General features: G+C 39.4%; 1 protein-coding gene across 1 annotated transcript in view; it reads right to left on the bottom strand.

Moving 5' to 3' along the window:
* The window catches only part of COL4A5 (collagen type IV alpha 5 chain), an 86,770-nt gene that overhangs the window by 39,475 nt on the left and 30,604 nt on the right, over nucleotides 1–16,691 (bottom strand). The window contains exons 3-15 of the mRNA XM_064463341.1: nucleotides 11,287–11,376; nucleotides 10,000–10,044; nucleotides 9,237–9,281; nucleotides 9,067–9,129; nucleotides 8,265–8,318; nucleotides 7,548–7,574; nucleotides 6,191–6,271; nucleotides 5,092–5,154; nucleotides 4,486–4,521; nucleotides 4,346–4,387; nucleotides 4,145–4,237; nucleotides 1,893–1,946; nucleotides 1,730–1,786 (exon numbers count right to left, since the gene is read on the bottom strand). Of these exons, the coding sequence (XP_064319411.1) occupies nucleotides 1,730–1,786; nucleotides 1,893–1,946; nucleotides 4,145–4,237; nucleotides 4,346–4,387; nucleotides 4,486–4,521; nucleotides 5,092–5,154; nucleotides 6,191–6,271; nucleotides 7,548–7,574; nucleotides 8,265–8,318; nucleotides 9,067–9,129; nucleotides 9,237–9,281; nucleotides 10,000–10,044; nucleotides 11,287–11,376 (750 nt within the window). The remainder of the gene's footprint in view (nucleotides 1–1,729; nucleotides 1,787–1,892; nucleotides 1,947–4,144; nucleotides 4,238–4,345; nucleotides 4,388–4,485; nucleotides 4,522–5,091; nucleotides 5,155–6,190; nucleotides 6,272–7,547; nucleotides 7,575–8,264; nucleotides 8,319–9,066; nucleotides 9,130–9,236; nucleotides 9,282–9,999; nucleotides 10,045–11,286; nucleotides 11,377–16,691) is intronic.

The raw sequence follows: 16,691 nt of genomic DNA, 5'->3' as shown, positions 1-16,691 counted from the left end.
AATACAGTTTTCTGAAGAATAGTATCAACAAAAATACAAAGTGCAATTCTGCTCAAAGAAGTGACTTCTAAAAACCATATATTCTTGCTGAACAGATTTGTCATCGCTACAATAAAAGTAGCACAGCCTCTGCTTCACTCCAGACGATTCACTGGGCACTACAAACAGAACTCTATTGTTAGCATTACAGAAGCAGAATGTATGGGGGACACCTGCTGGAACACAACTAGAATAGGTGATTAAGTTTCACCACAGTGCCAAGATCAACTCTCAGTCAGAGAAGTTGATAGTAAGACCTGACAGACATAGTGTATTAGAGTATAATGTGATCTGCAAATTCTTTATTATTAGTGATGAGTTCTTATTCTCAAAAATAAGGTTTCAAGATTTCCCATGAATTTGCAGAACTACCTGTCTGATTACCTTTTACATTTTTACGAGTGTATCTGAAATGGGTTTGAGCCACACAGAATCATACAGAGCTCTAAAAGGCAGCTTTAGAGTAAATTAATAGCAAAACTGCACTTTAAGTATGCAACGTGCCCAAATTCAGAGTAATAAAAACAAAAAAAAAATGTTGGTAAACAAGCTTTTGGCAAAAGGTGTCTGCCATACCCCCTCAGGACTTTTATACTTTCAGATCTTTGCAAATTTACATGGTTCCCATTTACTTTTGCAGAGAGAAGCAACTTGGAAAACACAATTCAAAAACTACTCAAAATATAATGGAATTTTGACCTTGTAAATCTTTCGTTTGTTACATTCCTTTAAGAAGGCAAATCAAAACCCTGCTATAAATCACAGCAGCTTAGAGGGATTTTACCTAGAATACCAAACATGTTTCCATTGCATTTATTTCCTATGGAAATTGGAAAACCTACTACTAACATGTTTCTAAACAGTGTGTATATATTGTCCAATTAACCTGAGCAAGACTTGTGTCTTGGTTTTCAAGGGGCCCATTATGTTGATGAAACTATGGGCTCGGTAGCTGTGACAGTGAAAATACAGAATGCTTTCAGCTAGTAGCAGCTTGTCTTGTCTTTGCTGGTCCAGCCCATGTTATTTTCTTCCTATTTCTTAGCACTTTATGTTCTTCCTCAGCTTTTCTGAGCTGTGACATCCAAATAAATTTAAGTTCCAGGATGGATTTGAGTCTAGACGGGGACAAAGTGACTCATGCTGTCCCCAGATGCAGTTATCCTGACTCGTCCCATCCCTGGATAGCACACTTTCCTCTTGGAAAGTGACAAATGGACTTCTGGTCTTAATGCAGTGTTCAGAGACTTTTTTTCTGACTCACCTCACAAGTAAACCCTCTGAGAATGAGTTTACACAGACCAGCTTAAATATATACCAATCTCATGCTGCTTGGCAACCCAGTACATAGCAAATTGAATGAAGACCCTCTCTAAAAGGAAACAGAAAACTGCTGCTTCAGTCAAGCAGTCCAACAACTTTGAAGGTTTCCACATGTAACTAGATAACATCATTCAAATTAGTTTCTCCTGCCCCCAAAACTAAGATCTACATGTAGATAATTCTACCAGAAAGCACCGAGAGTTTCATGAATCAGATGTGTCACCTACTAGTTTGCCACGTTATCGAAGAAAAAAAAAAAAAGTCTCTTACCCAGAGGCTGATGGCCCCACCTGAATTCAACATTTGCTTAATTCTCAAAGAAAACACTGATTGGAAAGACAAATGTTTGGTTAAACAGACTACTTACTCTTTTGCCTGGTTCTCCTTGCTCACCTTTTTCACCTTTTACGCCACCGGGAAGACCCTGGACACACAAACGTCATCTTAAACTGAGCCCACAAGCCAGAGTAGAATGAATTTACAATTCTGATACAAATGCAACAAAAAAGAACTAAAAGACGACTACTCACAGGAGGGCCTGGTGGCCCAGGAAGTCCTGGTGGGCCTGGATCACCTGGAATACCCTGTCGAGCATGGGCAAAGAAAAAGAGAATTAAAGCCTCCATCACTCCCTAGTAGCTCAGTTGACGTTTTTAAACAATAGAATCTTTTTTTGCTGTCATTCAGATTTCCCAGAACTATGAACAGCAAAGGATCATATTTATTCTTTCTTCGTGTGGAACTTCAAGTGCATCTATAAATTTTATTAACTGTTCATCCTGTTTATTTAGATGATTCACTCCACTAAGACACAGCTGCCTCCTGTGTGCACTGCAGCAGCTGGTTTGGTGGCCTGCAGCTGCTATACAATAATAAAAGGAAGAAAAAAAAAAAGGAAAGAAAGAAAGAACAAATGCCAGATTCCTGCTGAAATTACAGGAGCAACAGTCATTAGATTACTGATAACTGCTAAAATTGTGGGGCCATCAGAATCAATAGCACGTTCGTCAGAAGTGTCACAGGGTCACTGTGTTCAAAAGTTAGGGTTTCTATTTTGTCTTGTTACACCTTTGTACAAGTTCTTGACTCTCTTCACTATTAACCTGAAGAAAAGTTACAAGCTACTGAATCCACAAAAGGTTTCTGTGCAGAGTTTCTGTTATTTTCTTGGAGGCCTCACAGACTTTTACAAGACCATCTATACACTTAATTTTTCAGTCAGAGATCATAGGTGGAGGTAGAGACCAGAACTCCATGTGTATTTCACAAAAAAAAAAAGTGTAATGTTGAGATTGTTTACTGATTGTGTACTACCAAGAATAACCTTTGTTGAAAAAAAACCCAAATTTTTAAACTTTGAAATAATTTTTAATGTTGGTCAAAGACAATGCGCTCAGACTGTGTTTGTAAGTCTTAGTGCATTAAAAGGAATGCAGTCAGAATGCTTTTATTTTGTATATTTGTATAACTTAATGCCAGTATAATTAGCCCTTCAGAGATCCCTGATGCCAGAGGCAATTTACTCTGACCCTCAAAGTCAGATGAATTTTTGCTTCATCTACAGTGTGGTCAAAATGCCACCTTGTGTTTTCTTAGAACTATGAAGACACACAATGCTGCTCTTCTCCTTCTGTCTTACCATCCAGTTAAACAGCGACAAAACCAGAGACTGAGACCTTTCTAGGATGACTGTGCATTGCAAATGTACATCAGTGGGTAGCTCTAGGGAATGCCCTAGTGGTGCTTAATATTCTTCTGAAAAGCAGTGTGACAAATGGTTTTGATCAAGGTGAAGGACAGAATTGTCCTATACCCTGCCAAAATAAAATACTGCTGCGTGCCAAAGCTTTATTCTCTGACACATTTCCCAGGATGAAAAGGTGGAAAGCAAGGAACTGACCCAAATACAGATGGAGGAAACTAATATTTTAAAGCTCAGTTACCCCAGCAACATTTGCAAAATAACCAGAGCATAAAAACAATCACTCACCACTCTTGCCTCAAAATATCTACCTCAACTCTTCTATTACTCAGGGTGGTATCTGAGAATACCACAGAAACTTGAAAGAAAACAAGAAATCCAGGCACCCGTGATCCTGCTGGTGCTGCTCAGATCATCTGTGACTGGCACCCAGAATCAAATGGTGCTGTGAAATGTTCCCCAGTGAAGAAGAAAAGAAAAAATGTAATAACTTTAAAAATGGCAAGCCTCCCAAAGACTTTCTGGCATTTATGGGTGGGGAAGGATCCACACAAGTCAAACCAACAGTTTGAGCTTACTGTCATAATATGGCTTGATATTTACTTTTGAGAGGCCAGAAACAGAGAAAGCACTTTATTCAGACCACAAGGAAGAAAGATTTTGGGGCATCATTAATGACAAAAAATGGAGGGGAAAAAAAGAAAAAAGAAGGGGGTTAAAATTTTTGAAAGACTTCTTCGCAATGGATGACATAGGTGGTTAATTAATGGGAATCTGAATCCCCAGAGAGCTTTGAAAATCCCAGTCTGGGCATTCCAAGGAATGAGAATATTTTAACTGCTTTTACTGTTAGTATGATCTTCCTTTAAGAGAGTTTCTTAAGAATAGTTACTTTACTAAGGGAAGTAACTGAGCTAATGTGACTGGCCTGCCTTCTATTAAAGGAAAAGCACTCAGGCCTGAGACAGTACTTTAAGAAAAATAATAGAACCTCTTCAAGTAAGCAGGATGAGAGTATATATGAGCCAAACCAATGGAGGCTGCAGCTCAATCACGTGCTCATTGCAGACGGGCACTCACCTGATCTCCTTTCTGAAACTCAATGTCATTTGGTCTCTTCTGTTCTCCAATTTGTCCTGGTGGCCCTGGAGGTCCCTGAAGACCTTGTTCACCCTAATGTGCAAGAAGATGGCACTTTGTTACAGGCAGTACAAGCCAAAATGGCGTGCATAAGTATTTTGAAAATAATAAGCAAAAACATCATCGTGATCACCTACTCACTTTTTCACCTTTGGGTCCTTGGAAATTCAAACCCATATTACCCTGCAAAACGTATAACTCATCAGCCCTTAGAAGTCACAAATGAACAGAAAATAAAACAAAACAGTCCACCACCACCATCAATGAGGGAAAGAAAATACCTTGGGTCCTGGCAGCCCTGGTGGACCAGGAGGTCCCTATTAAAAAAGGAAACAGAGAGAGTAATTTCCAAGCGCTTTACATCACCCCTTGTTGGGGGGCGGAAAACCAAGCCAAACCCCAGAAAGCAATGTTGCTACTTTGACTCCTCTACATTATATCCATGTTGACAAGGCACCATGCCTTCCCCTGAGAGCTCTTCCTCATGCTATTTGACTTCACAAATATGTGAGAAACTAGTTCTTCCTTTAAGTGAGAGGGTCAAATGAAATTAAACAGTCAGATATTAAATATTAAGGAAAGAATCATCTTGGTCTAAATAAGCTAAATCTTGGCCCCTGGGTTTCACACAAATAAGAAGCCTGCACAAAAATCCAGCCTGATTTAAAGCAAAAATAGCCTGGGAACAGGCCGAGTGTTTCAAATGTATCACTTAAATGTGTACAGTGGCAGCTCCAGGGTGAACTGAATGCATGATTGCTGTTGTCTTCATACCAAGTCTTGACTACAAAGATCTCTGCACTTTACTGACCTACCTCTGAGGACATGAAACAAAGAAGCGACTGCCCCATTTAACACTTTATGGATAACAGGTTAAAGAAACTTACTGTCAAACCTGGGGGCCCTGGAGGGCCAACTGGACCTGGTATTCCCACGGAGCCGGGTGGGCCCTGTTGAAAAAGCAGAGGCAGCTATGAGAGAGGCACCTTTTTGTGAAAAATAAAAAAAACAAAACAGTGAGGCCTTCAAGGTCAAAAAAACCCAACAGCTGGCACCCCATACAGGTCAAAACAAAGTAGCTGACCACTAACCTATCAAGCTTTCCTTGTGGAAAGGCCTAAACAAGCACACGTGGTGTTGGGAGCGTTCTGCTCTCAACATCAATACACTGCTTTGGCTTGGATAAGGGAATGGTTTTTTGTCTGTTTTGAACTAATTTTGCGCTTTCTTTCTCTGCATGCACTGAGAGAGAACAACAAAACACTTTTGTATTTGTGATTCCTCCCTTCCCAGACAATAGGGAAGCACAGATCAGAGGAACAGAAGTGTTAACAGGCTCGGTCTGGTCAGAATAGCCTGGGGCTTGTCTCTCTGTACCAGGAAATGGGAGTCTCTGGCTTCTGTCCAGTCCGATAGATTCATTTTCTGCTCCCCTTGTTTCTTCCACTAAAGCAATGAATGGCTCAGTGGGGAAGCACAGGGCCTGGAGTCACTAGCTCTTTTCACAGAAGACTGCTGGGAGAATGGAAACACTGTTCAGGAGGTGCAACATGAGGAGAACAGCTGAGACATTACCCTCTCTTCCCACCATTCAAAACACTGGCTACAGCCCAGAAAGGCAGATGTTACTTGCTTTATCTCAGGGTGAAGAAGGGAAGTGAACTCCAGAACTGATACAGAGAACATCTAGGAAGGGGGAACAAACGGGAAAACTGAGAAGCAAGTAAGTAACTGTGAGTCCTGCTGTCTGGTGGATACCACTTTCCTGACCAGGGAACCTTTCTGGCCTCTGTGGGTCACCTATTAAGAGCAATATGGACTTTCCCTCAAGCCATAAATTAGAATTACATTAAATGTGAACCATGGCTTCTCCACATAAACATATGGATACCCTAGCACCAAATGTTCCAAATGTGCTGTAATGCAAATACTTTTCATGTTATCTTTTTGGCAGAACACAGCCTAACAGTACTTTACACAACTTACAGGTATCCCTGGAAGACCTGGAAATCCTGGTTCGCCCTTCTGTCCTGGCAGCAAGGATGTAATTATTTCACCTGCTTCACCCTAGAAGAAAAAGAGCTCACTTTAATTAATAGCCCATTTTACAATTTTTTATCACCATTCTGACTCCAAAGGACACATAGCGTCTCATAATCCTCTGAGACTCAGAGTTATATTAAAGAGCACTGCTAGGGTGTAGCATAAGTACTAGATTCTCCAAAATAGCTCTTTTTGAGAGAGTTCCTTGCATATTTGGAGGATTCCTTAAATGGCTAACCTACCAACTACTAAAAGCTCTCTTTTTATATGTACAAATATATCAGTGTTGATTCAAATTCCAGAAGATTAGGGGGTTGAAATACAAACACTTCACAAAAGAAAGAGACATTCTAGCTCTATGTGAAAGCAATAGATAGGACACAACAGAAAAAAGGCTAATTCAGCTTTTTCCAATGTCCCACCTCATGAGATCAATGCTGAGTGTGCTGTTATAATAGTCATGATTCATGTTCTTCTATATTGAAGCACAGATTCTTACTGATGTCAGGGAAGATCTTTGTTTTAAAAGTGTATTTTCTGATCAGCTTGCTTTTTTAATATCTTTAAACCAATTGGGAAAAGGAGGAGCTGAGAAAAACCATTCAGCTTAATAGTCACAATTTCCCAGCACCAGTGTTATGTTGTCCTCTCAGGAGTTTATTGGAATAATTCTGTGGGTCAAGTTTCTTTTTAAATAGATTTGAACCAAACCTGATGTTTTGACCCATGCTCAAATAGGTCAAGGATACAATACAAAAAAAACCTTAAAAAATGAAAGGGGTCCTTAAGGTCCCAAATCGGATTATGAGACTATTTACATTAGGAGAAAAAAGCCATCTGTGTAGGCATCTATACAGTAGAAAGCACATTTCCAGAAGGAACAAAAGTTGTTGCACTATTCTCTTCACTGGATACTTCAAGTTATTATTGCTTAGTCTCTAGCAGTGTTCTTGAGCATGCACAAGTAGACTACTGGTATATTTGGGTGTTCGTAGGCATTTTCCTAACTTGATGCGTCACAACACAAACAGACACTGTCCCTCACGCTCCCAAGGAAACCAGCTTCAGAAAAGAGTCTGCTAATTCTGGAACTACTGACCCAAATCAAGTAAAGCTACTGCAGAATTTCCAGTTAGTTGCACTGGACCGGCCTAGAAACACTAAGCTTTCTGCAGAATGTCACTCCAGATTCCAATGGATGTGCCCAGTCTTGCATAAAAACAAGCAGGTTACTTATGTCAGATCACACTGGACACCCATGCCCGGTTAGTACTGCCGTATGCGAGTACAGAACACTTACCTTCATGCCTGGCAGGCCAGGGGGTCCCTTTGTTTAAAAGAAAAAAAAAGATTGATCAATAGAAATAAATCATTGGCATGTTATTTGCAAACCACTAATCAGATCTACACCATGAGGCAAGCGTTAAAGACAGAAATCTAAAAAAATATATGAAAGAGGAGAAAATAGTTTATGATCTTCAGAATCAAATGGAAAAATTACAGAAGTACTTTCACAGTGAATGTTGAGCATTAAAATGACTACATTTCCGTTTCCTAGCGATTTGTTTCTTTATTGCCTCCTATTACCCATCCTGTCCACTACATTTCTTCCTGTTAGTACTTTGGTTCTGATGATCACTTTGCTGTACATCCTTGTGTTTTATAATGAAAACACCCTACACTGTCTCTTTTTTCTGCTCCATTAATCACCAGTAGGACTCTTGAGATGTACCAGATGACAGTATCAAGATCTTACTTCTCTGACACATAGGCATGTATCTGTATTTTTCTGGAGGTGTGGCAAAGCATGTAAGAATTCAAAGGGCTTTTTATTAGCTTTACCACAGCATGCAGCAGAAAAGCTCACTCTCACTGGACATCTAAAATATTCTGATTAACCATAAAAAATAAAGATAGTCTTACTTATTAAAACACCAACTGCAAAAAGAGGCTGATATTTAGAAGTAGAAGTCTTTCAGAGGATTACAGGTAGCTGATCCAGACACCTTTTACTTACAGGAGGACCTTGTAAACCAGGAAAACCTGGACTGCCTGGGAATCCACGCTCTCCCTTAGGGATGAAGAAAACGATTAGCCAAAACATAACATAACATAACAGATAAAGTTTGACTGAAAAGCCCAGTTGCATTATTATCTTATGACTCCAGAGTAGCAAATTGTATTGCAACAAGCTACAGGATAAACAGTTTGTTAAATCACACAACTGACTGAAACATCACTTCCCACATTCAGATATTACCAGGCAAAGTACAACATTAAAGAGAATACATATACACACATAGTGCTATAGAAGATCAACTTCTTTTATGGAAAGATCATAAGTAACGTGTTAGAATGAAAGTGACTCCTTCCAACAAGGATACTGCATCAGTATATTCAATGCAATTTTATTAAAAATTAATATTTAAGAAGCCCCACTGTTAGGTAAGGAGTTTCTTTGGTAGCAAAAGTCTGCTACAAAGATGAGATGCAGTATACAATCTAACTTTCAGACACTCCTCTCAGATGTTAGCTATAAAATTAAGGATTAGAACAAAGAATTTAACTACATTGGCTGCAGAGTATAAACATTGCACCTTGGTGCTGGCAATTTCTGGCAAAACTTATGCTTTAAGTACCAGACCATGAGCCCTTCTCTCAGATGTGCGTGTAAGCCTGAATTATCTTGGAATTACCTGCACAACTCAGTAACAGCAAATACCGCTGCACATAATAAACTAAACCTATTGGCTACAGCCAGAAGAAGAGCTCTTTATCGTATTATTGTTGCATTGCTAAGAATTTTAAAGGGATTCCACCTTTGTTCCATTGCATCCTGGGATACCCTGAGGTCCTGGTGGCCCATCTTGTCCTGGTAATCCCTTTAAAGTGGAAAAGAGGAAAGAAGAGTTAAGCTTGTAGGATGCTCTTCTGGGCCTGAAAGACAAAAGGAAAAAGATTTGTATCTATGCAGCCCATTGCTACTCACAGGAAGTCCTGGTGTTCCTGGAAATCCTGGAAGCCCTGGCGGGCCCTAGAAGAAAATTAATCACATAAGTTTTAAATGGTATGGCATGAACGGGTGTGCAAAAGGATTTACCAAGATTTTACTAAATTTAAACTATTTGTGCATATGTAAGTAAAGAAAAACAGAAACATGTGAATCACCTGTAAAAAAACAACGCCATGCTAGATGGCCATCAAGGTTCTTACCCTTCTTTCAGGAAAATATGCACAAAACCATAGAGAAGACAATACAGAACAACTAAAGCAATAGTATATAGGTATATAGAGAAAACTAATGAACACTCATGGTGTGGAAAATGGATGTGTCCCACTGAAGTCAGAGATGCATCGCCACCAGCTGAGCGGTCTGACAAAAACAAAAAGCAAAGGCACAGGCACAACACCTAAAGGGTTTCCAGACAAAGCAACCTCTACCATATTGACCCTACATATACTGTGTCTACTTTAGAATAAATTGAAGCAAAATTACTGGAGAGTGTTTAGGTCCTATATAGCAAAACAGATCAGTTAAGTATTGGGGCTACTCTCCTAATGAAAGTAACATGAGCAATACCTAAGATTATATTACTTATGTAACACAATCTCTTCTAGCTGGTAGATAAATTACTCTTCAGTTTTAAGTTAATTTTTCCCCCCATAAATCACCACTTGTGTGAGGAACCACATGCTTGGCCGTCTTTGTCCATAATTCCAATATATTATCCTAAAACTGAACCATTACTTACTCTGATTCCTTTGGGTCCAATAGGCCCTGGAAGTCCATCATCACCCTAAAAAAACCCAACAAACAAACAAACAAAACACACTCAAGTTTGCAGTCTGCCTTTCTATCAGGTTAAAGTGTAAGCAGGATAAAATTTCTTCTGCGTGTTTATGGTAAGTGGACCAAAAGCTATATTAGTCGTCATTTCCTGAATAAAGGGTTCAAAGTTATTTTATCTTGGCCATTGGATTTTGAACTGAAAAGTATTTGTTGCAGCTGATAAACTATGACTTAGAGGAAACATTTTTTAAAAAATTAAAGCTATTTATGATTGCTTACAGGCAGATACGGGTCCTGTGCTTTCATCAACTATCCTATAGTGACCTCTTGTGGGCAAAATAAGATATACACTATTAAATGTGAACGATAGCCTACCATTATTATGATGAAGATAATGCAGAACTTCATATCAAAATCTTGAGAAGAAAAGGCATTTATGGAATAAAAATATAATAAAAGTTTCTAGTCCAAGATGCCTCTGTTGTTTCACTCCTGTTATATCCAATTAGTCTTTTCTTTTAGTGTAGACATTTTTTCTTATTACCTAGTTATTTTTTTTCTTTACTTCTTTTTGACGTGCTTCTGTTAGTTTATACTGTTAGCACTTGCAAATGAAATGGTAGATCCTGGATAATCTTGGGTATATTAAACACAAATGCATTCAGAGGAAGGCTTTAAGGCTTTTCAACATTTTAATGCTATATTACACCATCTAAGCATAATGACGTCATCCAGGGAAAACAAGAAGCATTCTTGTTTGTCTCTACGCAGGTTCAGTGAGGCCTCCATTTGCACTGCCCCACCCAAAGCCAGCCCAGGAATGCCACCAGATGCAAACAACTGTTTACCCATGTGGTGGGAGCCCTCCAGGCAGCTGACAGTGAACACCACTCTTATCAGTGAACTAAGGGATAGAGTGCATTATTGCAAGGGCTAATAAAACTACATCGCAGCACCTTGCCAAACCTGTTCTTTGACCTTAATCTGCAGTACCTAGTGAAAAGATGCAAGTGTGCATATAGCATTTACAAGCTTGCGTGTAGGTGGAGAACAGGAACCAGGTCAATCTTTGGCTCTGGTTAACTATTCAAACCAACCAAACAAAAAAACCTATATCATATCCCAACATCTGAAGATTTTGACCATTAAATCAATGATAATCAAGAGTTCTGGAATGATTTAGGATCAGCATTACAAGCAGATAACGCTACCTAGCATTTTCATGCTATTCAAGTGAATTGGGACTTACCTTTAAGCCTCTTGGACCAGGTGGTCCTTCAGGTCCTGGAAATCCAGGCAAACCTGGCTGTCCTTCCAAGCCTGGGAATCCTCTTTCACCCTACAAAAAGAATAGGTGGTGGTGGAGGTGTAACATGACAAAAGCACAAGTTACAATAGAAAAATTCAGAAAACATGTTATCTTTCTGGTTTTCTGTAGGAAGTCATCATACAGACAAACACTGTGATTAAACATCTCACCTGCTTAGCTACAGAAATTCCTGAACATACACATACATTACCTTTAATTACACCACTTAAACAGGTTTCATAGGATGTTTATCCAGTATTTAAGCCACCTATTTACCAAAATATTTCAACCACCCGTTTCTCTTATGCTGCTTAACTACAAAGAACTCTCTCCCCGTCCTGTAAAAACACAGCTTTATTCGTTACTAAGTCTCTCCCAAAAACTCACCTCTGCCGCAATACCTATACAAACTCTCAGAAGGGTGTAGGTTGCTGTTATACCATGACTGTTGTTTATTATTTCACAGTTGCAAGATTGTAATTTGTAATATAAAAGCAACTAAGATCCTGGTCACGCACTGTAGGCTAAACATTGTACAAATACAGAACATAGAGGGCTCCAGCCCAAAGTGCTTACAATCTAAATCAAGTGAGACAGCCACAAGACAGCAAAGAAATAAGGTTTCTCATTCCGATCTCTCCCCTCCTGCTAAAATGGTAAGCTCTCAAGCAGCAAGCCTATTTTGTTAAATATTTATGCAATGATTAGCCACGATAGCCTATCAGTAGTGTAGCAAATACCATCCATCATCATACGCCGCGCTCTAATTTGCTAGTGTAAGTTAAAAATGTCACTTACCTGCAGTTTCAGAATATGCATAGCTACAAATTCATAAAATATGTATTTCATTCCTTGTATGTCATAGATTCACAAAACCCAGTAAATATTAAGGTTTCAGCTGGTACAGAAAAGTTAGGAAATACCAGAATTAATTCACCTTTTTGTGCATATATATATATATTATGGTACACCTCAACTGCATAAACAGATATTTCCTACGGCTCCATTACATCAACTAGCATATATAACTGCTTATGAAACAGGCAGTTTTTCAGCATTATCCCTTATTGCTCTACAGATAGGTTTAGTTTGGATGGTAGGTTTGGTTCCTACCTGCAAAAACCCCTTCTGTTTATTTACCCCAATTATTTTTTCAGGACAACTACAGGAACTGCCAAAGAAATGTTAATGCTAACCAGCACCCTAATCACGAGGTCTGAGTTGTGCAGGCTTTTGCACATTCTCTTTAAACCAATTCATCCTGAATTTTTGTTTCCTTGCACTGCTTCAGCAAGAATGGGAGTAGTAGCTCCCACATCTATTATCTGGCAGTCTCCCAGCTATGGCACTCTCTAGGAACTTGGGACACCCTGCCTAGCTCTCCTCAGTCAGGCGGAAGAACCGAATCAGCAATCTCATATCTCCAAGAAGACAGCAGCAGAGAACCTAAGACTGGGGGCTGCAAGCAGACGGAAGCACCTAGCTGCAGCTTTGAGCACAATATGCAAAACGCAATATCAAGGCTTTGCTCGTCTCCCCTTTATTTGCTGTAAGCAGCTGGATGCTGAGCACGACAGCAATGCTAAGTCTCATTCTTAAATCCTGATTGTCTCACTGTACTGCTTAGGTACATGCTCTGTGTTCCACTGTGGGGGACAGGAACTTAGAATTTGCATTCAAAACATTCACAAGACGCTGAGATCTCAAAAATTTTCAGAGAAAGTAACAGGCTTCTCTTCCTGCAGTCTTTTCCAGTACTTGCTATACTGCTTCCTTGGAAACGCAAGGGGAAACCCTTTTGGATGAGAGATTAAAGGCTGTGTGCAAGCAAGAGCTGCAATTTTACAGAGGAAACAACTGAGCTGTACTTAGTCCTACCTATACAGTGAGACTCACAAGGATTCCTTAGATAGGAATGGGCAGCTCATTAACTCGTCTGCTAAAGTTGGTTTCCTATTAATTGAAATGTAAACATACTCCTCCTTTACTGTAGGTCACATATTGCTCTCTTATACAGGATAAACATCTCTTCTCCCCTGTGGAAATACAGAAATTGCATCATAAATTGAGGCTAGCTTAACTTTGACAGTCAGGGTCCAGGCTGCCTTTTTGCCCACAAAGCGCCGGACTGTACTTGCGCATGGAGCGATACAGCTGGCATGCTACCTCATCTGAAAAGCCAGACTGGAGGAGTTTTACTATCTCAGGCCAGGATATGAAAGGGTTAGTGTGTCCCTGGAGGAGAGAGAATGAGGAATTTGGGAGTGCCAGATAAGGAAAACATTAGAGAGAGCCAGATTTAGAGCAAGCTCTGGCAAGAACCATGTTTGCACACTAAGGAAACACACCTGTATACAAGAGGCATGTCAGATGTGTCAGGCCCTAGCCAGGCTACACAATGCCTGCTAATCTCAACTTGGTCACACTTCTTCATATTTTTGTTAGAGAAAGTAACGTCTGCAAATGGTTACTAGAACAGATTTTTAACAGAGAGTTTGCCTTGTGTATCATCTAAGGCTGAAGAATTGCTCTGTAAAATGCAACTGCTCTGAGGTCTCCCCTCTAAGTAGTCACAGAACTGGGAAGCCAAGCCCTTTAAAGTGAAACATATGAAGCCAAACAGTTAAGCAAGAGAAACACAAGAGGCAGACGCTACTAGTAAACTTCACTATTGAAACTATGAAATGAGTATTTTCCAAGCCCACTTTGAAAGTGAGCAGCAACAATGAGAGCCTTGCCTGAGGAAACCATTGCCAGAGCAGCTCCTGTGTAGTTTGCCAGCAAATTACCCCCAAGAGTGAACAGATGAAGGACTACACTTGGGGACAGCTTAGGGATTACACCAGACACTTCCCAAGGGAACTTAATCAAACTCATTACAGAGGAAATAGCTGCACTATAATTGCTATTTTTGATCATAAAAATGGTTGGAGAAAGAAACATGGGCAAGCTGAGGAGGGCGAGAAAACAAGCTGATCCAGCTCTCTGGAATCCAGATGATGTTGGGGGGATTTTTTAAATTGCTTTCTACTTCAATAGTATATAGAAAGATTCCATAAGTGAGAACAGTTTTCAGACATTGCTTCTGCCTCCAGACCTCTCTTATTGCACACCTTGCATGTGCCATACTGTTTTCATTAAGTTTCAGATGCTACAAATTTGCCAGGAAGAACTGCCTGCTGCCTTGCAAGAACATACTGAAACTGAGAAGACTTAAAATAAGTCTTCCCCAAAAAGTTCATGCCGAAAAAGGACACTATATCATTGGGGATATAATGAGATTGAAGTCCCTGGGTAGTGTGCAATGCATTTTCCTATAGAAGCAAAACCTGACAGTCACTAGCCAGCTTCACTCACACAGAAAGAGCTGAGGAAGTCTGGATACTTTTTTTTTTTAGACTAGAAGCTACTAAAGAGAAACAAATAGGAAAGGTTTAGGTCAACTCAGATCCCATCTTCCAGTCTTAAAAGTACAGATTGTCTCCATAGCAGAATAAAGATGCATCAGCTATAACCCATCATTTCCCTGGGGAATGGGTGAAGAGTTAGATTCTGCTCTCATTTAGTGATAAATCCAGAGTAGCTGGCAATGCAATTGCCCTCAATCAGCTACACAGATGTGGCAAAACTATCAGCTTATAAGGCTGAACATGACTGTTGCTTGGGGGATAGAAAGAAAAAAAAATAGTTGGGAAACACCCTAAAATTATGCTTTAAACTGCAGCAAGATATAGTCAATTAAATAGGTATACTGAAAAATTTGGCATAGTTCCATGTACTCTAATAATAGTTTACAAGTATTTAAGAAATATGGGATAGATGCAGTTTTAAAGCATGCACAAGTAATTTACATTTCTATAATTTCTTCTTGAAATCTAAACATTTACAAAAAGAAATTAAGAGGAGAGAAACCACGATATTTACATGGATGTGGTATATTTGTGGAAAAATAAAAGGCTAACTCCTGATTTCCTGAATATTTTTCTTTTGTTCTTTTTTTTAGATAGCCCTTTTCAATGCTCAAATACATATGAGAGCCTGACTGTGACATTTGGCAAGAGGCACATACTTGCTTCCTGCCCTTGCTATGAAAACATTGAACATCAGAAAGAGTTCAAAGACAGTTAACCATGGGTGGCTACTTAAAACTAGATTCACATACAAATGTCTGTAATAACATAAAAAGATGTACAGCATGAAAGAAGCGATGCAACAGACAGCTATATTCTTCTCTCCCTTTCTAAACAATAGGGTGAAAAGAACAGCTGCCTGAGATTCTAATACTGACATAAATTCTCCCTCAACTTGAAGAACACTGACTTAACAGAATTAGGACTACAGTATCTAATCAATACTGCCTTCAAAATAAACACACCAACCAGCCACAAAGAGTAGTGTCAAAGATACACTTTAATGCAATGAAGAAAACCCCTCTGACATAACCTGTATTCTTCAAAATACATCAGATTTCTTCAGAATATCATCTGTCACCCCTTTTGTAAGATGAAACAATCAAGGTTTAATGGTCTGTGGACATTTGCCAAGGTTGTAAACCTTTCAGAATACAGGGCCATATTAGTGCAGTTCAGGCCAACATTCATGAAGGACAGGCACCAGTCATGTAATTATTCTTGACAAAGTGATTAAAATCTGAGAAATTTTAACTGTTTCTTAGCAATTTGTATCCAATAGTGAAAAGAAAAGCTGAGCTTGGGTCACATCTGTACTAAATTTTACAATAATAAAGGCAGAAGAAAATGGAGATCTTGAGGACATACTTATAATTTTCTTCTGAGACTCAGAGCTCTAAGAATATATACGCAAATAACCCAAGAATAAGATATTCTTCTGTTGTAAGGGGTATGGATTTCTTACAAAGGCAGAAGTATCTAAAATGCCTTCAGAGCTCAGATATTATGAGCTGTTCTTGCCAGAATCCCAGGCGACGGGCTTGTATGAGGATCATATATTAGGAACATGCAACCCAGCTGAGTCTTTCGAATTGCACCCCTTACATTGCAATCAACAAACCCAGTAAACTCGGCCCCTTCTGAAGTTCTCCTTTAAAAGGCGATGGACCAACCATATTTAGTAACTAAAACAGCTTCTTAATCTATTTGTTCAACTTAATTTGAATGGGCAGAACGCAATAGTCCTGCTCATCAAAAATAGCATAATGTACTTGCAGTTATTTTGAGGGGAGACTACCTCAGGTGCTCCAAAAAACATGGTCCCTCCCACCTTAAGCCACATGTTTCTATCACAGCTACACAAATAGTTGTGCTGCAACGTAACTTGCACGAAGGAACCGATCAGGCTGAAAACCAACCTGGCTGAAAACCAAC

The sequence above is a fragment of the Phalacrocorax carbo genome, chromosome 11 (genome assembly GCF_963921805.1).
Source record: "Phalacrocorax carbo chromosome 11, bPhaCar2.1, whole genome shotgun sequence".
Classification (NCBI taxonomy): domain Eukaryota; kingdom Metazoa; phylum Chordata; class Aves; order Suliformes; family Phalacrocoracidae; genus Phalacrocorax; species Phalacrocorax carbo.
Note: the sequence above shows the minus strand (reverse complement) of the source record. Positions and strands in the feature narration are given on the sequence as shown.